Genomic DNA, 22,872 nt, shown 5'->3' with positions numbered 1-22,872 from the left:
GTACCTCCTCTACAGGAATTAATACTTTTGTACACTATTGACCTTCAGAATTATGCTTTTCATGTCAGACTGATATGCTTTCCACATCTTGCGTACTACAGAACAGATCTTAACAGCTTGGGGTTCTCGTCTCTCAGTTTCTTCTTCAACACTGCACTTTATAACCCGTACAAAATTTTCTGATCTCCTAAAATTTTTGAGGTGGAGGATCAAGTGAGATGGCTGATTGCAGCCTGCTTTTGCCAACTCCACGGCCATAAGCTCTTCCCAAGGTACATCCCACATGATCTTGCAAGGTTTCTTATCCATTTTGTCTGGAGCCAAACACTAAAAGGGAAAGAAAAGAGACTGAATGTCAAGCAGACAAACTTGGTAACATACAACAGAGGTATCTATAGGCTATAGCAAAGACTGTTACTAACCTGAAGCAGCATGACTCGCTTATTGGTCACTAAAACAATTCGTTGGTAAGGCACAACAAAATGATCTTCATAATAATCAGACCAAGCAAACTTTGAGGGCTCCTTGAATATTTCAGTACAACCAAAATGCCGATGTGCTTCTGCAAGGTATAAAATCATCTACGAAAAAAACAAATAAAATAAAAATAAATAAGAAGTGTACATTAAGATAATAGTGACTGACTAAAGCTACACTCCTTTTCCTGAAAATGATAGACCTAGCTAACTTCTTTTGGGTTGAAGCAGTGCCAAACCAAAATACCAAACACTCACAACTTTTGCAGTTCAGAGGGTAAGAATTAAAAGATACTTTTCATTTATATTTCATACAACATGTATTTCAAGCTTTTCAACAATGATTCATTAAAGTTAAGAATAAAAATCACAAAAACTCCATAAGGGCTTCATCCTGAACTTTTAACCATCTCAGGCTCACAAAAACCAAGCCATCAAATATTGTATGGATCCTGTATCCAACTCACTCAGACTCGCAGCATTACTAATGCAAATAGTTCCATCCATCACTCAAGTCAACCTTCTCACCAGTCAACTCTCATCCTCTGTTCTGAAGTTTACAAAGTTAAGAAAAGGCTCATAGTTTCTCCGGCTAATGAGAGATAAAATTTCTAGTATTGCACATAGAATTTACGTAAAAGCAGTAACAAATTACCTGCCCAACAGCTTCTCTCTCACAATACTCTCTGAGTACAGCATCGGCCCGGAAAGCTCGGGGATTTCTAATTCTCTGGAAGGTTGTTTTGCTATTAAAAACCTCTAAGCATTTGGAACAACTTGCTCCAATTCCATCAACAGTCAATGAGAAGAAGTCCAATGCCCCACTGACTGGTTGCACTATCACTCCCACGAAAGCACGTCCAAGCCCATGAACAAGTCCTAAAAACCCATTCTGTCTAGCACTCTCTACAGGTTTTTTCACTACTCCAGACACCCCAAAAGCAACACCTTGCACAAGTGCTTCTGTACCTTGCATAATTCCATCACCCACCCCAGTTATTCTCCTTGATGATACCTGAAACCATGTCAAAATTAGCCTCTTGTAATAGAAATGAACTGCTAATTTTTCTTTCTTTGTTGTTTTCTAGGTTAATATGAGAACTTACCTGCTTCGAACGTAGTTGCATAAATTGTCCATCAGTTGACAACTCTGCAAACCCTTTACTAAGAGATGCCAAAGTTGAACTTGTCATACCAAGTACATCAACCGCAAATATCAAATGTAAAGGATTATGGATCAGATCTCTCCAAATACGGTTACCAATGGCAGAAACAATGGAACTCTTCCGCATGAATCTGTCTCGATGCATCACCCTTCTAAGATGCACCTGCAGCAATGAGATATTAGTGTCATGAGCATAGCGTCAATCCCAATATTACCCTACAAAATAGATTGGAAACGTGTTAAGTCTACATATCATTTTGGCCATACGAATTGCTGCAAATTTAAGAATACTTACAAACGTGAGTAGGAAAAATTGAAAATAAAAAAGTCAATACAAAAACTGGAGAAAATCATAGCATTCAACTATAGAACCACCCAATATGCACAGTAAAAACACCCAGATAAGCCAGAGAGCTTACCTGAATCTTGAACGCATTTCCGACAGCTGATAGTATTGGACTCCACACCCCTAGAACCCCATGAGGTCTTTCAGCCGGCGCTGTTTCCAATGCGACCTTCAGCCTAACTTCTGAAACATCTATTAGGCTGGAAAGAAAGGAGGAAAAAGATTAAGGAAATGTCACTCCCATAATAAAATCACGGAAGATTAAGTTCCTGCTAGTTGACAATATAATTCTATTTCCCATCAGTAGACAGAGTTATAAAGTTTGCCGGCCACTTGCAATATAAGTAGAAAGATGACACTACTAATTCTAGATGTACTATTGCAACACGTATACTATACTTTGTTTAGTAGGTTTGGGGAAACCCAATAGTTGACGGGCAGCAAAGACAGAAAACTACAACCTGGCAACGAGAGGGTTGGAAAAAGAATTATGACAGTACCAATCCAAGGGGTAAAAAATACGAAGGAACTGAGAACCCTCACAAGAAAAGGAAACATAATTAATATTATTGCAAATGACATGGATATGGACCAAGTTTATTAATTTGCACATAAGTATTATAAACTGATATAGAGTTTGAACACGAAAGTTGATTTTTAATAAATAAAAAAAGCCAAAGCCTTGGCATATGCACTTAACCACCCAAAAATAAGGATGGTGGTGAAGGAGAAAGCACAGTTCACTTCAGCACACCAGAATTATATCACTGCAGGTCCAATGAATTGCAGTTTTTCAGGACACAAAAACAAGTTGTGATACTTACTCAATGCGTAATTCAGGATCAACTTCTGTGACACTAGAACTTTTAGGTACACGATCTAACTGTAGATTATTGTAGAAATCCACCAATGCCCAAATTATTGGTTCATGAATATTAAGCCTCCAACACTTCTCGGTTACCTATCATGTCATCATAAAATTTGGTCAGAGCTTGGGCAAACACCTCACTGTTGCAATTGATACAGACCTTTTAGGCATCGTGTTAAAAAGAATTACCCGTATATAAACATAAGGGTACACCTGGATACCATCAATATTTTCATTACGCATTGTTATTGTCATCTTGAACACTGGATGATGCAAGGCAGAGTTCATTTCAGGAGCCAACAATACTGGCATCAATGTTAGAGGAAGCTGGTTGTCCAACTGCAGATGGCCCAATATGAGCTTGAACCTGGCAGAAAGGAACACGAATGTTTGGTGTAAGCATTATTTCTAATAAGCAAAGCAACATTTGAGTGATGATGGAGCTGATAACGCGGAGTTATAGACGGAAGATGCTTCAGTCATTAAAATCTAGCACACTTTCCACTATGGAGGTGGAAAACAGAAAAACTGATAAAAAAATTTCAATAATGCCAAATGATAGTCACATATTCAAACAATTAAAATAAAATTCCAAAGCAATTTTAATTTTTATATACATCTACCCGTATTTTTGTTCACATTTAAACAAAACAAGCTGCGCAACCTCTTTCTCTTCTCTCTCTCACACAAATGTATTAACCTTTGTCTCTTCTATGTCTCACACACAAAAGTATTAACAATCGTCAATACGGATGTTTTCATCCCCAAAGAGTACGCCAAACATAGAAAAATGTCGTTTTTCTTTAAAATAAAAAGAAACCTGTTAGTTTTCTAATGAATCTTTACTCTAGCTGGATGTTTCTACTGGCCACATAACCTCTTCAGAGCAATAACAGCTACAAGAAGCCACACAATTTGCTCCCAACCAAAAGGAATGTGCTGTGCACATTGCACGTTTTAAAGAAACATTAGGGCTGGTTGAGTCTACCTACCATGAGAATACCATAAGGCATTAAGATGCTATTTCTTTATTAGAAATGGTCACACAGTTCACAGCTTCAGATAGTTATCTTTGTGGAAGTTATTTTGGTGGGCTCTTGTACTCTCATTTTCATCTTGGCGCTTCATTATTTTCTAGCTTTCCATCGGTTTATTTGTGATGCCAGTGGGATTTATTCCCAACAAACTTGTCATGCAATAACGTCCCCACATTTAATATTTAAGAAAATGCATCTATAATTCATATATATTTCCTATAACTAGGGAAATGCCTGTAAACATCAGATTCAAACTTTATTAGGAAACTGTTTTATTAGGGTTTTGATTCAAACTTTCATACTCACAATACTTTCACAGCCACAGTTCACCAAACACTTGGTTGGTTTACTAAGGCTAATTTTTCTCACAACATATTGAAAGTAGTATTTTAAAAGTCACAACAATACCAAACAGGTCCTTGATTCTATAAACTATCAATATGACATTCTTAAGTACTGAAATGATTCTTTTGGGCATGCAAAAGAAATGATTCTTTTACACTGCTTCATATTCATTGTATCCTCTATTGGTTTCATAAGTGAGGTAACTGTCAGTCAAGAGTCCTAATTAATGTATTCAATAGCTCCTATTATTTGATAAACCTGTTTCACATAACATGACAACTGAATCACACGTTGAAGAAAATGTTATAGGAGTTTAAGAAGGTGATGCTCTTACCTGGCCGTTGTCCCACCATCATAACCAGTTGAATATGATACGAAGACTCTCTCAAAATACAAGTAGGACACCTCTTTTGGTCTATGGTCTATAATAGAGACCCCTACAACTCCAAACTCAATTATAAGCTCAACAGGTGTGGCACCATTATTTTGAATGGTGTTTGGCATGTGGGAATGCCCCCAATTTCCAGCAAGTTGCTGATGTGAACTTGTCCCTGAAGTTGTGGCGTTTGTGAACCTTGCTACCTTGATATCACTGGTTTCTATAACATGAAATTGTAATCCAAGTCCCTCCTCTGCATAACATATCCCAGTCCTTTCCAAATCGAGTTCCCAAGGTCCAATTTCGAGCTCACTGTCAACCTTAGCTTGTATGAATTTTTGGCCATAAGGATCCTCCCATGAAAAATTTGTTGTCAAAAGAGGTGCTATGGTAATCCAGGCATCTTCACCAAAACCCGATTGACGAATGCTAATTGTTTTGCTGTCTGTTCTGTTCTCGATTCTGACGATGCAAAGGTTTAATAGGTTAGTCACATCTCTCTCTCTCTCTCTCTCTCTCTCTATATATATATATATATATACACACACACTATATCTGTGTGTGTGTGTGTTGTGCATGTACAAACACACAAGTACCTGATAGGACCATTGGTTGATCCAAGGCGGAACACAACGATGAAACGTGAGCCTTCTTCATAGCCCCGAATTTCTGTTCTCAAAAATGTCCTAGTACCAGGATGCTTCCTCAAAACAAGAGATATGGTGTCCTCCTTTACAATTTGAACAGGAAAAGACCAGTCGGTGTCTTCTAATCGAACCTAAAAATGTAACAGAGCAATATAGTAAAAAAATTTGCCAAAGTGTATAAGATAAAATCTCTTCACCGTAACATTAGTTAAAAGAAAAATTCTGAACAGTTGGTTGATAAAATGCAAACCTCATGGAACTTGGAAGGAAAATTGAAAGTTCCCTAAGGATGAAATCAAGATTGCACTTCTACGTAGTTCATTTTGAACACTTACCCTCAATCTCATGAATAGCACCTTTTCTATGACCTTATACAGACTTGTGACTGAACATATGGGGCTAGTAATTTTTACTCTCAATGACTGGATTTTCTATGGGTATGTAAGAAATATAAGTTATACTAGTACAAGCTTTAACAACTTGGTGTAGAAAAAGTTCCCAGAAAACCTTCAATAAGTCAACTTTGACAACATCCCAATAATCTTGAGAAACCGCCATCTGATCTGGATCATATGTTTCAAACCACAGTCAAACTCAGATTTTCTAATTTCCTTCTCATCGAAAGGTGTTCCCAGCCAACTAGCTTTCTCCACAAAAATTGAGCACCAATCCAGTTCTTCCATCATAAATGCCACCCTTTCATCTTCAGTACAAAGCCAATCAAAGAGTAATTACTTCACATTCACAACTACCTCCACGATCTCTATAATGTTACCCTTTCCATCCTCAAACTTATTTGTCAGACTTGTTCACTTCCTAGTGCTAGCCTACGCTCCTATGGTCCTACCGCTTTCATTTTTTTCCTTTTGCCTCCAAGAAAATTCCCTTAAGATTCATATTTGAATTTGAATTCATCCCTAAGTTCACATCTCTTTCTTCTCAGCTCTCCAGGACCACTCTGTTTTTCTGCTTTTATTTTTATTTTTCTTCTTTTGTGTTCTAAGTTAGTTATATTTCTCAAGTCATGTTAAGCTATGCAAAAACGCTCCGACTTGAGAGGGAAGTTGCAGAACAAAGTATATTGTAAATAAATTATAAGAATATTTGGTTTTCAAGTCAGGTTAGGACTGTGATCTAATTTCTTCAGTCAAGTGATTTGGTTGTTAATTAATTTCCTACTAGTAATACGATGAAATTTCCTATGTGATTAGGTTGCACCTTATTTGGATCCTTTTAGGATTCAGATTAATGTACCCCATGCTCCCTTATTTTTCTCAACAATGGGCATAAACTTTAGGGTTAGGTCTATAGGAGGGTCAAGTCAACAAGTAAAGATACAAGGTTGATTGGTGGATATGTCAAGACAATAGTATTATAACTACATGCACTCCACTAACCTGAAGTTTATCAGGTCCGTCTGATTTACGATGTACAAATGAGACTCTTGAATCAGTTGCTCGAAGGACCTTTGGTTCATCCTCACTGCACAACTTAATATATATGTCCTGACCAAGTCTGTTGGTAAAAGTCATATATGGTCGCACAGAAATTACCTGGAAAGAGGGCAAAGAGTAAATGACTAATACAAAGATTCATTGCAATCTCTCATATTTATAACTACCTTTGTGGGAACAGATTGATATAGGCATGGTTTTGTTGTAATAAAAAGACTCATGCAATTGCCTTCACCATCATAAGCATAGAGATCCAGTGACCCATCCTAAAAACATGAAAAGAGAAAATCTTAACAAGACTTCTTTACCAATAATGTCTCAATGCAAAGTTAATATTGATTGACATCTACCATGTCACCAAGGGGAGAAAGATCTTTAACAGGTCCAAACTGCTCCGTGCCAGATTGATCAATGGACACCGCAAGGCCCAACATTTTAAAGGTCAAAGCTGAAGCAATTGTATGGCCTTCATATATTTCCTCTTCAGTTATTTCCTCTAGGATAGCTTCATTGTTCTTTTTAGATTCAAGTGGACCACCAACCTTGCGTGTATGTTTCTTTCCTTTTATATCTAGAAGCCTAAATGTGAGAGGGGGACACCTAGCAATTGAATACCAGTAAGGAGCATAGACTCTAACGAGCTTAGCCTGCAGTGGTCGTTCTTGGTTAGAATTCTGTTCAAGAATGATTTGAACAATCCTGCAGAAACAATACCTAGCAAGATTAGACTATAAAAGAAACCGATTTCAATAAATGTACAAAAGAGCTAAGATATCCAATACAATATATTATGCAAATTATTCAATTTGAAACCTTCCAGATATCGAACTTCTCAAACTTATGGTTTTTGACGGAACTTCATGAGGATGTGATAAAAGAACAGCCTCCTGCAAACAAATAAATGAAATGGTCGAATTTACAAACATTTGATGCCAAACAGAAATATCAGCATAAGAAAAGAGCAAGGACTAGATTGGTCTTGAAAGCTTACATGTATGGGCAGCCACCCTCTTTGTGGAAGCAGTGAAAAGAACAAAGGCTTTCTTATGTCAGCATTATAAACATCGACAGTTTTTCCTGGAAAAAACACTCCTCTGGAGCAGTCAACAAAGTTACCACTTTCTTGCATCTCAAGAACAGAAAATTCCGCAGCAAGTGGAATAAAATTTGAGATGCATAACGGGGACTTGATTACAAGATTCCAATCCTGGATAGGATCAGAACGAATGTCTTTTGCAATATCTGTTGCTTGTACACTCATACAAAACCACAACTTATGCAGAACACTTGAAGAAGTACCACTTATCTGGGTGCAATACAACAGTTCCTCTGACTCAGTGAGAGATGACACACTTATCCCGGAACATAGTTTTGACTTACTAGAATCCTCTGCTTTTTCAGACCCATCCACCACTGAACTCCAAGAATATTCAATAGGATTGCTGAGATTGGACGGCCTTAAACGCAAGACATACATTCCAGGTTGTGCTAACCCAGATAGGGGAAGGGATATCGTATCTCCAGGTTTCAAAAGTCCAATATGTATTTCTTGATTTGTAACATTTTGTTTTCTATTCCTGATCCATCTCCTTTGCCTTAAGGGATCAAATGACTCTGGCCGTTTTAAACTATCAACATCTGGAGCATAAACCCAACTGTCAGCAGTGTTAACAGATGCCATATCCAAATGCCAATCATCAACCCATTCCCAGCCTGGTGGTAACTCAACAGCAGGAATTCCCTGCATTACCGACAGTAATTAGAGACAAGCTAACGGCTCCAGAATTACTATTCCAACCTGTCTAATAATGCCACAGACAATAAAGGAGTTTAACCATCCCTAAATCAATATGTAGAAGTGAATTAGATATATTCAAGACCGATGTGAGTAGGTTGCACAACAGTTTAGAGTGGAGTGGGTTTGACCGAGAAATTGCTGTGTTCACCGAGGACCTTTTGTAGGGTGGTTTACACTTTGGAGATGTGCAGTTTTGGTTGGGGTAAATGAATAAAACATTCTCTGATGACAGGATGAAGGAGGTTTTACTTTGGCTATCTATGCTAATAAATTTAGAGACCTTTAGTGTAACTTGTCTTCATTGGCTAGAGCTGTTGAAATTTTTCTTGTTAAGGCATTCATTGCCGCTTTTGCAAGTTTGCTGGACTTCTCAATCTTTCTTCGTATCAGTTTTTCTCGTTTATAAAATTTGTTGTTCTCTAATCAAAAGAATCACAAAGTATACTACCAATCCATATAAAAATAGTTTACGGATATTATAGCTTCCAATTTTGGATTAGAACTGGAAATAAAAGTAAAATACAGGCAATAATAAAATATTAAACCATACTGTAGTTTAAATCAAGCATGGTAAGCTTCATTAACAGAATTGAAATTCAATGTGAAAAGCCTTGCATAGAAGAAACAACAATGACTAGATCAAGCTACATGAGTTACTAACACATGCCAAGAGCAACTTCAACTAATATCTTACCTGATGAGATCCTCCACTTTCGAAGATATCTTGGCTTGGTTGAACCATGCAGCCAATCCAGCCAGTGCCTGGGCTGTATTTTTCAGTTTCAAAGAACTCATCAGTCCGAAGTTTATTGCTGTGAATTTGTAAACCTTCAGGGGTACCTTCATTATTTGTTGACGTCGTCTCTTCCATGGAAATTTTTGATGCAAGGCACAAATCAAGCACAAAATCCGTACTGTTACGTACCGAAACAAGAGACCTAATATTGACATATCGGTTGCCATCCTTCACATGTACTTCACTAGCAACAACATCATTCCCTAACCGCCAACAGGCAGCTGGTGCAGCATAGTTCAACCTCACAGTAGTCCAAGGTCCTTCCCTGCTTGGACTGATCTGAATAAATCCAGATTTTCTGTTACTGTTATCTGATTGATCACTTATCTCAGCTTCAGATCTTGGTGACAAGAGCACAGCACATCTGATTCTACCACTCGACTTTTCACCGTTATTTCCCTGAATCACAGTTGACGTAAATATTATAAGGTTGAAAAATATTCTTGTCTTGCTTGACAAATTTTTACCCAAGAAGGAGGCAACACTACATGTTTTGCCACAAAACAGATACGACAAGAAAAAAAGGATATTGCTAAGATATGAGAAAGAACTCTACCGTAGAATTTGGGGAGGATAATTCAACCCAGGTCCATTTGTTCACACTATCATATGCGTATGAATCATCATGGATATTCCCTACAATCTGCTTTAGAGGGGCTGAAAAGAATCCAAGAGGGACCCCTGTAAAATTAAACATGAAAAGTGAAATGCATCTTGTCCAAAATAGATAGTTTGATAAACAGAGGAGAAATAATGCATATTTTCCTTAAGTACCTTAACTTAGCAAATAAGAAGGCAAAAGTTGACATTTTCTACAGAGGCTTAACAGAGAGTATCTTTATAACATAGATATTCCCTATGGCGTGCAGATTAATAATAAACTTAGCAGTTTATTCCCTATCTTGTATTAACTTTAAAAACAACAGATTGAGTAAGGGAAAAAAGAAAAAGCAGTACCTTTCCCCAGCTCCGTGACAATTAATTCCACTGAGTAGTAATCCTGCACAAATTTGTATAGAACAGGTTGAGGTGGTCACCAAATGGCAACAGAGAATATGAAAATAGGATGCTACCACCAAGAAGAAGGCTACTTTATGCTCATACAACTTCCAAACAAATGATATATAACAAGGGGAAAAGGATGCAAAAACAAGCATTAACTCGTTTTAAGAAAACAAATCATTTATGGCGTGCCAAATTCAGATGGTATAACTAGTAGGCACTATATTCATCAACAAGCAACATTAATATCTATCATTTGAAAAGTATGAAAGCTGAAATTTAACATGCGACGTGGGGTTAAAAAAATTGACTTAGCTTGTCTTAGCAACCAAAGGGAATGAAAGTGTTCTCAAATTATATTTTAGGTGAACAGATGGTACACAAATTTCTTTGTGCAAGAATAAAATTTATTTATAAAGTGCCCAAGGGGGTGTGAAGCCCTTCTCCTCCATATACAGCAAAACTGAACATGTTGAGTTGAAGAGTCATGATTTAACAAAATCAAATTTTGGTGATAAGAGATGTGAAAACAAATGTGCAAAGACCTCGCACATGTAAAAGCAGAGCAGTTATTTAATTGGGAAGAAATTGTTAAGAGAAAAACATTCTACATACTGGATCATCAACTTTAAAGAAAAAAATTTCATTCCACTTGACCAACTCAAGCTCTGAAGATAAGTGTTCCGAGCTACTTCCACAAGTACGTGCACTTTGTTGATGGCTCAGTGATTCACTAGGGAGACTCAGGTCAGGACTGAGGCGGATTGCTATGGTATACTGGGGGGATGTCAACCCTCTACCCTGTGGGAACTGCAATTGCAGGTAGATGAGTAGTCAAGATAAGGGAAGCCATTTCACTATGTAACATATACACAAACACAATTGTGTGACTAGCTGAAATTCAGATACTCTTTGAATATAAGATATATGGAAGGAATTAAGCAACTGCCTCCATAAGAAAAGAGGGTATACCTGCCCATCCACTATGATAAGAGTCACCATTCTTCTAACTTTACGGAAAAGTTTTCCCTTCAAGTGAGAGTCCAACATATTCTTGGAAACAGGAACTTTTAGAGGCCTCATATCCCCAGATGGCATCTTAATTATGTTTGCAAGTCCCCTTAATTCAGTAGCTCGAATATAGATATCCTGACCAAGTTTGTTTTGTGGAATTATATAGTAATTTCTCCTGTGATGGACGTCAATAACAGATACTCCACCATCTGTTGGAGAGGATGCTTCCTATACGATGTCATGTTAAAACAAAAAGAAAAGGTAGCACTGTAAGCAATAATCAACAATTGCAGAAAGGAGAAAAAACGTACAAGATAAATTTCATATTACTGATGGAACCAGAAGAAATTTACTCTTTTTCTATGATATTCATTAACATGAATGAGACTGTTCCAGCTTGCATAAGCTTGAATTATCATATTAGCATTAGACACAGAAACGTTCAAGTTCAGTTCCCTAGTAGAGGTAAGACGTAACTGGGAAGCTGCAGTTGGAGCACTGGGATCATATTGATACCTGTAAGTAACCATAAATTAGGGAATAACTACACGTGATGCATATGTGAAAATTTGAATCAAATATAACCACAATAACATCAAAAGCAAAGACAAAAATAAATACAAATAAATACAAACAAACAAACACAAACACACACACACACACACACATTGGTAAGTCACACACACATTAACATTGGTAAGTCACCCACCTTGACCTCATTTAACTAAATTCAAAATCCTAGCAAGCTCAATAGTGAGATGAACACATATCAATAGCCTTCGCTGATAAATAAAAAGACTATAACAGATACAAACTGTTCAACGGATGTTCCTCAAGCCATCTTCCTTTTCAGAATCTTACCATAGTCTCGAGACCCATAACCAACAAAGCATAGTCATCGTTCAAATCCCAAGATTGGGGCCAATTGAAATATAATATAATAGAAACACCAGAAATTCAAATTGTTCTAAATTAAAAGAAATGGGTAGGTAGGGGGAGTTCATGCTGCTACTAAAACTGTGAATTTACAGCACATTTAAACAGTACTAGCAAGTAAAGCAGGGAATGGAATTAAACAATCGATTCAGTACTGATCAAAATATTAAATGCATCACATATGTTCCCAATATAGTGTTAACATTTGACGTAGTACAGTAAATTACCTTAAGAATCCATCCATTGGCTCAACAAGAGGCTCCCAAATTTCATACTTATCGTTATATGATCTAGCAGCCAAAGAGAAGCTCACAGTAGAATTTAAGTATTCTGTTCTTCCATGCAAACTGAACCCAATTCCACTTAAAGAGACATTAAACAATGGAACCATCTGCCATATTCCATAAAACAAAATCATAAGAAAAATTTCCTTGCCCACTCTTTGTAATTAGCTTTCCTACTTTAATAAAATTATGTTTGTTTTCAAAAAAAAAAAATTAGAAAAATACCTTCAATTAGTAGCAAATTAATGTAACAGTAGGTTTTTCAGCTTTCAATAACAATAACCATGAACTAAAATAAAACATTAACTTATTATTTTCTTAAAGAAAAGAAGATAAAAAGTTTAATTATGTACAATTCAGAACATGAATACAAAGTATAAAAGGTTTCATAAGAAGAACAGAGAACACGAGATCTAAACCAACAAAAGAATAAGTAAACACATACAAAAGTTCAAAGAACACGAAGCTGAATATGAAGGATGAACAAAAATTCAAATAAAAATTGAGGCATAAAAGAACACCAAAGCAATCCATTGAAGAGTATGAAGCTACCAAAAAAGGCAAACCCAAAACTAGGAGAATAAGTCCATAGAAATATTATGTCAATATACCCTTGTTCTCTTCCATCTCTTCTCCAAGGCCCTGTCCTTTCTCATTAAACAAATTATATCAAACACAAAATTACTACTGTTCAACTGGTCAAGCCCCACCCTCAGAAAAGCTTTCTACCAGGAAGTCGACTATGTAAGAGTAAGTGCTTTCCCATTAAATGTATGAGAGAAACCTCATTGGTTTTCCAAACTTTCAAGAGTCAGACTTACTGATTCGACCAACTAAAAAACCATAATGTTTTTTTTTTATTTTTTACTTTTACAGGAAACAAAAATTCTATAAATAATTTTTTTTTTTTTTAAAGGATGCAAGAAAAGATAAGACAACAAGTCCATTAAAGTGAACTGACTACCAAAGAATGACCATAATTAACAAAAGAAAACAAACAATAAAAGATGAATTATACTAAAAGAGACATCCCTAATGTTATACAAAGATGCCTGTAATGAAACTAGGTCTATTATTTTAGTCCAAAGATCTCCCACCTCATCCACAAAAAGAACCAACTAATTAATCCCTACACATACTTCGTTATTCATTACACACTACTTTTAACCAGGAGAAATTTCAGCATGTAACAGTTAGTTTAAATTCTATATGAAACTATATAGAGTATGAATTCTCACCAAGCCACCGTAGTCATCAAAAAGTGCTGCAGAAAAAGTTCTAAATTCTGCATCAATTACAGTATCATCTGAGCCACTTCGTACATGTGAGTCAGCCAACTTTAAAGCAAACCTTCTTGGAGGTTTCTTGAATCCACCACGAACTATAAAGGTCCCCAACTCATTGCCAACTGCCCATATACTAAACGAATCTCTTGTAAGCTTGGCATCAGATGTATCCCATACACTTTCTTCCAAAAATTGATCCCCAGCTACCATATCACTGCGCATGCATCTTAATGAGCTGAAATCACTCTGTTTTGGTGTTCCCTTACATGCTATGCAACCAAGAGCAACAAAACCTGGAGGAGCTTGAGGAAGCCAGAAAGATATACTCTCCATTCCCCTCTGTTTCTTAATTTGCCCAACAAGTTGGAAATCAAGAGGGGCTTTGAAGATCCCTTCGTCTCCAGTATCATGAAGAACAATGCAGTTATTTGGAGGCTCATACCTAAGTTTAGTAAACATCAAAACTTATGTTACTTAGATAAAACAAAAGAAAACATACACGGAATGTAATAAGAAAAAGATATCCATTATCATATACCCTTCGACTGCAATATCACCAAAATATACCATCCCATGAGGGACAACTGGACGCCATATGGACAGTTTCTTCCTTGAGTTAGAGCTCTGATTCCACCATATCAATCGGAAACTAGCTACAGCTTCATAACGCCGAGCAGAATTTACAGATGATGATACTTCTGATTGGAGGTTGTGACTCTGAGCAGAAGAAGCTTGCACATCCAAATGATTAGATGACTTTACAGATCCTTCTGGCAATCCAAATATCACGTGACGCAAATCATATGCTGTACCCATTACAGTAGAAGTACTAGGATCTGCTGGCAAAAAGGTGCCAACAGAGTTATCCACACGCCAGAATGCTACACTTGACGGATATCTGCAATTTAAAATGGAATGACAAATCAAAAGTTCTAACCATTTCTTATCAAAACAAATAGCGTTCAGACAGACAGGATAGGAATTATTTAATCATAAAACTATTCCTCGCATTGTAGTTTCCCAAGAACCAGAAAAGAAGATGCCCTAACATAAGGCTATCAATGGGTCATTCTAGTTGGATCTATCAGGATATATGTACAAGTCCAATTATATGGAAGAATATATGGACCCCAAAATCTGAAAGAGTTCTTACAATATGTTGAAGTTTGGAGCCAAGAAGAAAGCAAATATATATTCTATGTTTCCATTACGTTCTGGAAAAGACTGATAACTTGCGCAATATTATTATCTCTGACTTGACGATTATTTTTTTAAGGAAAAAACTGCAATTCAAATATACTATAATATGATTCAAACTTTTGGTGGATCAGGTTTATTAAATTTTAAACCATCGAAACTGTTTTAAGTCCTGCCTAATTTGGAACTGTGTTGAACCTTAGTATGAACCATTGGCACCCTGGTGTAATCTGAACTTATTAAAAGTAACATAGTCTGAAAGTACGACATCTGAAAGTACAACATACAGATTTGTGGTGCTGATTGCAATGCAATCCCTTAAGGAACAAGAAGAAACCAAAGAAGCCAAGATACAAAAAGCAGCTGACAGTGGTGGATGTGTTCTTCCTGGGGAAACCACACAGCCCAATGCAACATATCCATTAGGCGCTTCAGGAAACCAAATGGAACAACTATCTCCGTCAGAAAGGATGTCATTTGGTAAAGAATCGGAATCATTTACACCATGAACAGATGAGCCCTCGGAAGGTAAAGGTGGCCAAATCAGTTTAAAAGATATGGGTTTCTTGACTCTAGAAAAATTGGTATTTATAGCAAGAACTGCTTTTGTAGGTGGCTTGTCCCTGTCACAAGAAAATTATATTATTAGTGTTCAAAACTTTAAGAAATGAAAGCCTTCATATTTTTTCGTAAAAGTGAATATTTAAGGAGAACCATGAGGTACAATTAAAGAATGTCCACTAACAATGGTGTCAGATAATCCCCAAGAACAGCAAAACCAGGAGGTGCATGAGGCCTCCAGAAGGCATATGTTTGGTCATTGTGGGGATCTGAAAGTTCAAGGAAGCAGGGAACACGTATCAGCATGTAACTATAGGCATGTTAAAACATTCTAGCAACAATATAGAAAAGAAGAAAAAAATTCAGCCTACTTTTTATTGTTCCAATTTTGTCGAACTGTGAGCAGACCACTGTCATTTTCTTTGATGTTGTCCTTAAAAATGCCAAGATATCATCTTCAACAGCTAAAAACAGTCTAAGGATGCTGAATGAGAAATTCATAAATACATCTGAAGCACTTAGATGAATATTGGTCTTTCCAGAAGCATTGGAATATTTCACAGAGGTGTCAAAAGGCTCCAGAATCGTGAATCCATTACTCTCCATTGTTAAACCAAGTACATTTGCATTCATCTCAATGGTATCACCCTTCAAAACAAGCCTAGAGGCAACAAGAGCACATAGAATGTCACTTTTCCATTACATTTCTTTAAGTTCAAGCATTCATAACAAGGAATCTAAAGCAAACATGGCCTAGGCAACAAATATGATTTTTCTTTCACTTGAACTCCTGGAAACCTATGGAAGCAATGCATAAGGAACCAAAGAGCAATATCCAGTGATATTGCTCTCAACTAAAGCCATATCAAATCCATTTATGTCTGGTAAGAATCCACAAAATAAAAAATAATAATGGGAATTTCAATGGAAATATAGATATATCGCGGATATTGGTAGGAATCAAGAAACAAAATTAAGACTTTTGGGTATGACAAATACCATGGACATTGAAACAGAGGGAGTATGAATGTGTCCTAATCAATTTGGGTTTAAAAAGGACTTGAACTCAATATTGCGTGTCATTTAGTCAATCCAAAATGCAATGGAAGAACCCCTAAATAAGAGACAAAATTCCTCCCCTAAATAAGAGACAAAATCCAATAGGAAAAGAAAAAGGGAGTCCTTGGAGACCCTTTTGAGAAATGAAAGAAGATCCTATTCTAATTATTTCCAACAATATTTCTAAATACGGGAACAAGTGTAGAGTTCAGAAATAACATAACATAACATTAAAATCAACATAACAATAAAATTATTTACCTGCAGAATCCATCCAACTGTGCATGTAAAAGTTGGTTGGAGAGCACAAGGGATTCCCCAACATCTTCAGACGTATTATAGAATGTCAGCTCTGGGCCAACCAACTGCAATGAAATATTTAGTTACGAAAGACAGTTGCAGATCCAAAGAATGAGTATGACCCCAAATTAGGAAAAAGAAATCAAATGAAGCAATATTGAACCTGCAACTCAATAATAAACTCTGTCGACCTGTCGACGGCAATACTTTGAGATGGCACATTATTGACACTTTCTGTTGGGGAATTCAAATTAGGAACTTCATTCCCTCCCACGAAGTAGACCTGATCTTCCTTCAAAGCTGAATAGCTACTGTTGGTTCCCATAGAAATGCATGAATCTAAGTACAGTCCATTCTACACCAACACAACTTACATTAGAAGTTTAAATATGATAGAAGTGCTTTTGAAGTACAAGTATGCCAGTAAACAAGAAAAAGAGACATCGTAAAGAATAATACCATGATAACAACATTTTTGAATTGCAATCTTTTCCCATCTCCTACATATATTATAGCCTCTGTACTAGGCCCTGAGAGATTAAATCCCTGCCTATCTTTCAAATACAGTGTCCCAGCATTGCCATCATAAACAAAATGATCATGCCTTTCATCGTCAACTATTAAAGGTCTTAGAGGAGAAAGAGAGAATTCGGTAGAGGGTTGCTTGTAAGTTGATTGGTCCAAAATTACTGCATCAATTCCATGGACAGAGTTCTGTAGTTCTTCATTTGACTGCACATTGCCGATGGTAGGAACAAAAAACTCAACAACACCCAGCAGAAAATCAAGTGCAACGAGCAGTTGTGGCCTTTGGATGCACAAAGAAACAACTGTTGACAGCTGACAAAATTTTGCATCAAGAATGAGCATTGTAGGAACTAATTTGACATCATTCCCTTTTGTAACATTTGCACCGGAGATGTGATGGTCATCATGAGCAACAAAATCTAGAGGATATGAACCAACATACTCAGGCTTTCCTATTGCCAACCTAAACTCTGGTTCAGTACCCTCACGATCATCAAACACAGTGAAACCCTTTAGCGTTGCTGAGAGGAAGCCTTCTCCTAGTGTATTTGACTTGTACAGCAACCATGCACCGCTAATCTGTACAACAGAGTGGTAGCATAATAAACCGAGAACAAAAATATTTATATAATCTTATGTATTCTTATCTCAAAACGTGAGCATCCACCCTATTAAATGTTCTAACACATCCTACACACATAAACGCTCCTGATACAAATTTTGACAAAATATCTTCTTAAAATAATACAATTATTATAATGCATTATGCAGAAATCAACAGAGTTTAACCCTGTCAACAGTTGATTATTTACACATGTTTTTGTGTCCCTTTTTTGTTGACTGACAGTAGTATCTCTTCTAGACTGCTGGTCCGATTTGACTGTACTTTCTTCTTTATTAATAAAATTATCACTTTTGCGAAAAGAAAATGAAATCCAGTTTTGCAATGATGTTCAAGTACGGTGTAAATCGTAAATTAGACACAATACCAGACAATTTGAACGGAGAATGCATAAATATTGATGCAAGGATTTGAAAATGATTTTAGGATCACTAAATGATATTTACGTGACATATAGGACCAAAATATATAGCATTCCCAAACGAAAAAGGCAAACAAATTATTTATTTATTAAATAAATAAATAAAAAGCAAACATGGGGTTCAGAAGATAGAAAGTATAGCAAAACAAAATACAAATTTAGTCAAGCAAGAAAAACTCTTGTGATGCATAAAACCAATGCCACCTCAATGAGTTCAATCTTCTAACGAGAGAATATACAAATACTCTAATAAATTCCCAACAGTTAAGAAATCCACCAAATTGAGAAACTACCTGCACAGTGGCCAGAGATGCATCTCTTGCTACACCAGCATGTAAGCACAATTCAACCAAATCGATAACAACAGAGACTTTCATCATAACCCAGGCTCCCCCACTTGCACTTTGGGATTCAATACCATCTGGTTCCTGAGGAGTGATGTCTTCTTCAACATCAACTGAAGATGTCATAGAATTATGGTTCAATGGGGGTATAATACGTGGAGTTTCAGAAATATTAGACTGTGCACAATCCGTGATAATCTGATATTCCTTGTTTGACAAAGCTGCTTTCAATTTCTCCATCTGAAAAGCACGAATTCTAAAAACATTTAAATTGTGACTTCACTTATGTTTGCATTTTTCCCAAAATTAAAATTAAAAACGAAGTTAGCTTCACAAAACGGTCAATGAACATGTAATCCATTACCTTGATTATAACCTCAATACTTGGTATTTGATGCAACAAGTCTCGAAGTGACCTTTGAATCACAACCGAAACTCCATTCACATCTTGAATTATGCTTTCACCTAACTCACCTTTAGTGCCAACATTTAGATTGATGTCCTCAACCTACAGCCCCCATCATAGTATTAATCGACATGCAGAGACATTTAATTACAAATTAATAGATGCAAACCAAACAAAAAGTAAATATTAATTCTGCTGCCAAGCACTCCACATGACAAATCCTTTCAAAATCCATTTGTATTGGAACCACCGTATCCTATTCCAACTAAATAAAAATTTCAGCATGGGTTTTTGTTAGTAAAAGAAAAAAAAAATTAAATGTATTCAATCACCTGAACTGTTAATACTTCCATATGAACAGCATTAATTTCACTTCTACTTCCACCAAACCATTTAAAAGTGTTTCGGACAGTAATATGAACAATATCAAGCTTCAAGTAGCTGAAATAGAAAAATTCAAATAATTAGAGAACGCCTATTAGGTTTATCAAATTGAGAGACGAATTATACGAGTGCAACCACAGACAAAGATGCCAATAGTCTAAAACTAAGATCCATAAGAGCCTAGATTCCAATATAAACTTACTCAAGACTGTCAGTTCTCCGAGGCATCAAAATAATAGGCTTCCTAAGGGAGACATCCAACTTTAGGGCAGGTGATCCTTCGAAGTCACTAGTTGTAAACATCTTTTCTGAATTTGTTACTTGATCTTTTAGCTTGACGACACCTTTTGAATTGTTGGGAACAAGACCCATGAAGTAACTAGCCACCTACAAATGATTTTACAGACATAAGAGAAGTGGAAACGAACCAGAGTGCATAATGAACAAAAGAATTACATTTATATTACCTCCTGGATAAATCGATTCAAATAAACAATGCGTACTTCTGAAAGCTGCCCATAAAGGCTATACTCATAGCCTTCGTAGTCTTCATCATCAACGTTAAATGAAGTAAAAACCAACTGCATCATAATGACTGTTATTTGTAAAACTATCCCTAATACCAATAAAAGCAAATGAAATAGGAGAATAGTAAAACAGTAGAAAAAAAAAAGGAAAAAAACAACTGCAGAACAGAAGAAAGTAGATTAACTGCCGCAATAATGTGGAACCCTAAAGTCTCTTTATACATTTACTCTAAATTTATTGACTAAATGTCTCTCCAAATTTATCTATCAAAGCCATAAACAGTAATATAAATGTTAGCTTGCCTACATGATGCAACAGTGTGGAATACGAAGGAGTCAAATAAAGTTCTTAACATTTCCTATCACCATCGCCCTTTCCTTTTCCCCACCTTCCTTTCTACAGAAATCTCTTACAAAAATTAATTACTTCTTCCTCAATCCTCCCCTTGTCATCAGTGAACGGCCCATCACTCAATTCCAAGATTTTGATCAAATTTCTTTTTTACATCCTATTTACCATTTTATCAACATTTTTGTACTGTCATCACCCTCTTTTGCCCAAGCCACTTTTTTGCCTCCACAAATCTCCTTGAAAACAAGCCTCCCACAATTTTAGTCTTAGCTTGCCCTCTCCCTTCGGCACTCTTCCAGCAATCTGTCCCCTTACTCCAACAAATGGAGCTCTTTAATTATTTTTCCTGCACTTCCCGCTTTTCCTTTCTTACATCAACTAAAACTTAACCCTAGCAACCATTTAAACTCCCTACTTTCCCACCACTTCTTGAAGCAGTTCCAACCACATGTTATTAGAATCAAACAATATAGGACAACGATCTGAAACAACCCCACTAAGGGCCATCTCCCTCACATTAGGAAATCCCTCTTCCCACTCTGCAGTATGCAAAAATCTGTCAAATCTTTTGGAATCACATTTTCTCTCATATTTGACCTAGTGAAGAGTGAAGACTGCATTGTGTAACTCGGAATTACACAAGTTTGTTTCCCTTAAGAAATCATAACACGTGCTCCTTGTCACCCTTCCTGCATTACATTTCTCTATGACAAATCTCACCATATGAAAATCCCCACTCATGCACTATCGAGCCAGACAACCCAGCCAATTCCTCCCAAAACCTCACTATGTCCCTTGGCGTACTGGTACATAGAGAATTAAACATTATTTGGTCCCTTGACCTATTCAATAGCCATCAAAGAAAGCACACAAGTTACTGAGGAACATGTCTTAAAATCTAGAACAAAAAAAAAAGCCTCTGGAGTGATAAAAAGAAAGAAAAAATCATGAACAAACTTAAATTTCCATCATCAGAAGAACTTTAGAAACATAAGCTCAAGACAAAATCTTAATTAGTTGTTCTTGTATGATCAGTCTTTTTGTTAAATGATCACACGTTATTCTTATTGGTAGGAACATAGTGTTACCTCAACAAATGAACTGCCGCCTGGATTTCTCATATCACATGCCCAGAAGTACATATGGCTGCTAGGAAGACTCTCATCACTTATTTTAAGATTTCCAAGGGCTGCCTTAATACTAAAAGAGGATGGGAACACCTGAAAAACAATATGGTTTATAAACCTGAACAGGTGAGTTTAATAAAAACAGAAATTCTAGAGGATGAATGAGGATGGACAAAGTTGAGAAAACCTTAATATCGGTAACCAAATTATCTTGTGACAAAGTAGCAAGTTTGGTTTCATCTTCATTCATTAATATAATCTGAGCGCGAGCCATATTTAATGTTATATTAAAAACCACTCTGGACTTTCCCTTCCCCAGCAATCCTTTAATTGAAGAATCATTGATTGTCACTGATCGTGGACTACCAACTGCATCATCTCTGGAGAGTTCCTGTTTCACAATAGCTGCCGAAGAACTGTCACTGAAAGATTCACAGCTTTCATCCTTAATGTTAATAGAATTAACAAATTCCATGATGGCAAGAATTGTTGGTCGCCGACAGAAAAATGATAGGGTAGTCAGGGTGACTGAGACCTAAAACAACCATTTAAAGAATAACAAGTCAAGCAACAACATAACGGATCAAGCCCCAAATTTAACACAGAATAATACTCACCTGCATGTCTATATTATGGTATAGAGGAGAGCTTTGGTCATATCTAACTATTTGAGCTTTCACAAAACTATCCAATGAACCATTGAGTTCAATGTTCTCCTTACTTTCTTCAAGTTCATTAACCGGGAGTAGACCAGGAATACGAGTAAACCGAGGAGATTTCAACAATAAACTTTCAGGGTCAACCAAATTTTCTGGTGCCTCGTAGAATTCATCTCCTTCAGTCGGGGTTAGTTCACTGCCATCAAAACTCTGATTCTCTGTGGCACCAGAGGTTAAACGTGTTTCTGCATTACGGATGAACGATCTTGCCAGATAGCGAGGCTGAGACATGCTATTGCCAGAAACTAAGTCTTCAATCTCCAAAGATTTTAAAACAGTTCCAATGAACAGGTCACTTGATCTAACCGATACCTCAACCTGTGTCCAAAAACATAACTCTCTGGAGTCGGAAAAACAAAAACATTTAAAAACATCAAAACACACCAATGCCTATTTCGATTAATGTATCACCTGGCCACCTATTGCTCGAAATTCAAATAAACGCCTTTCTTCAGTTAGGAGCACTTTCATAAAATTCTGGTCGTGCTAGAG

At 36.6% G+C, this 22,872-nt stretch overlaps 1 protein-coding gene across 1 annotated transcript in view; it reads right to left on the bottom strand.

The window, feature by feature from the left end:
• The window catches only part of LOC110756275 (pleckstrin homology (PH) domain-containing protein), a 35,622-nt gene that overhangs the window by 3,733 nt on the left and 9,017 nt on the right, over positions 1-22,872 (bottom strand). The window contains exons 23-60 of the mRNA XM_021957683.2: positions 22,792-22,866; positions 22,279-22,698; positions 21,849-22,196; positions 21,623-21,754; positions 20,123-20,236; positions 19,858-20,042; positions 19,604-19,712; positions 19,230-19,373; positions 18,815-19,105; positions 17,410-18,057; positions 17,114-17,305; positions 16,912-17,015; positions 15,963-16,252; positions 15,776-15,860; positions 15,318-15,653; positions 14,372-14,731; positions 13,786-14,275; positions 12,491-12,654; positions 11,681-11,843; positions 11,286-11,555; positions 10,929-11,123; positions 10,269-10,311; positions 9,868-9,992; positions 9,210-9,710; positions 7,709-8,458; positions 7,531-7,604; positions 7,068-7,416; positions 6,885-6,983; positions 6,661-6,816; positions 5,213-5,394; positions 4,572-5,078; positions 3,045-3,222; positions 2,812-2,948; positions 2,061-2,187; positions 1,583-1,804; positions 1,132-1,491; positions 423-581; positions 43-327 (exon numbers count right to left, since the gene is read on the bottom strand). Coding sequence (XP_021813375.2) covers positions 43-327; positions 423-581; positions 1,132-1,491; positions 1,583-1,804; positions 2,061-2,187; positions 2,812-2,948; positions 3,045-3,222; positions 4,572-5,078; positions 5,213-5,394; positions 6,661-6,816; positions 6,885-6,983; positions 7,068-7,416; positions 7,531-7,604; positions 7,709-8,458; positions 9,210-9,710; positions 9,868-9,992; positions 10,269-10,311; positions 10,929-11,123; positions 11,286-11,555; positions 11,681-11,843; positions 12,491-12,654; positions 13,786-14,275; positions 14,372-14,731; positions 15,318-15,653; positions 15,776-15,860; positions 15,963-16,252; positions 16,912-17,015; positions 17,114-17,305; positions 17,410-18,057; positions 18,815-19,105; positions 19,230-19,373; positions 19,604-19,712; positions 19,858-20,042; positions 20,123-20,236; positions 21,623-21,754; positions 21,849-22,196; positions 22,279-22,698; positions 22,792-22,866 — 9,369 coding nt within the window. The remainder of the gene's footprint in view (positions 1-42; positions 328-422; positions 582-1,131; positions 1,492-1,582; positions 1,805-2,060; positions 2,188-2,811; positions 2,949-3,044; positions 3,223-4,571; positions 5,079-5,212; positions 5,395-6,660; positions 6,817-6,884; positions 6,984-7,067; positions 7,417-7,530; positions 7,605-7,708; positions 8,459-9,209; positions 9,711-9,867; positions 9,993-10,268; positions 10,312-10,928; positions 11,124-11,285; positions 11,556-11,680; positions 11,844-12,490; positions 12,655-13,785; positions 14,276-14,371; positions 14,732-15,317; positions 15,654-15,775; positions 15,861-15,962; positions 16,253-16,911; positions 17,016-17,113; positions 17,306-17,409; positions 18,058-18,814; positions 19,106-19,229; positions 19,374-19,603; positions 19,713-19,857; positions 20,043-20,122; positions 20,237-21,622; positions 21,755-21,848; positions 22,197-22,278; positions 22,699-22,791; positions 22,867-22,872) is intronic.

This window comes from Prunus avium, chromosome 5, assembly GCF_965620075.1.
Source record: "Prunus avium chromosome 5, drPruAviu1.hap1.1, whole genome shotgun sequence".
Taxonomy (NCBI): Eukaryota; Viridiplantae; Streptophyta; class Magnoliopsida; order Rosales; family Rosaceae; genus Prunus; species Prunus avium.
This window is presented reverse-complemented; position numbering and strand designations above follow the sequence as displayed.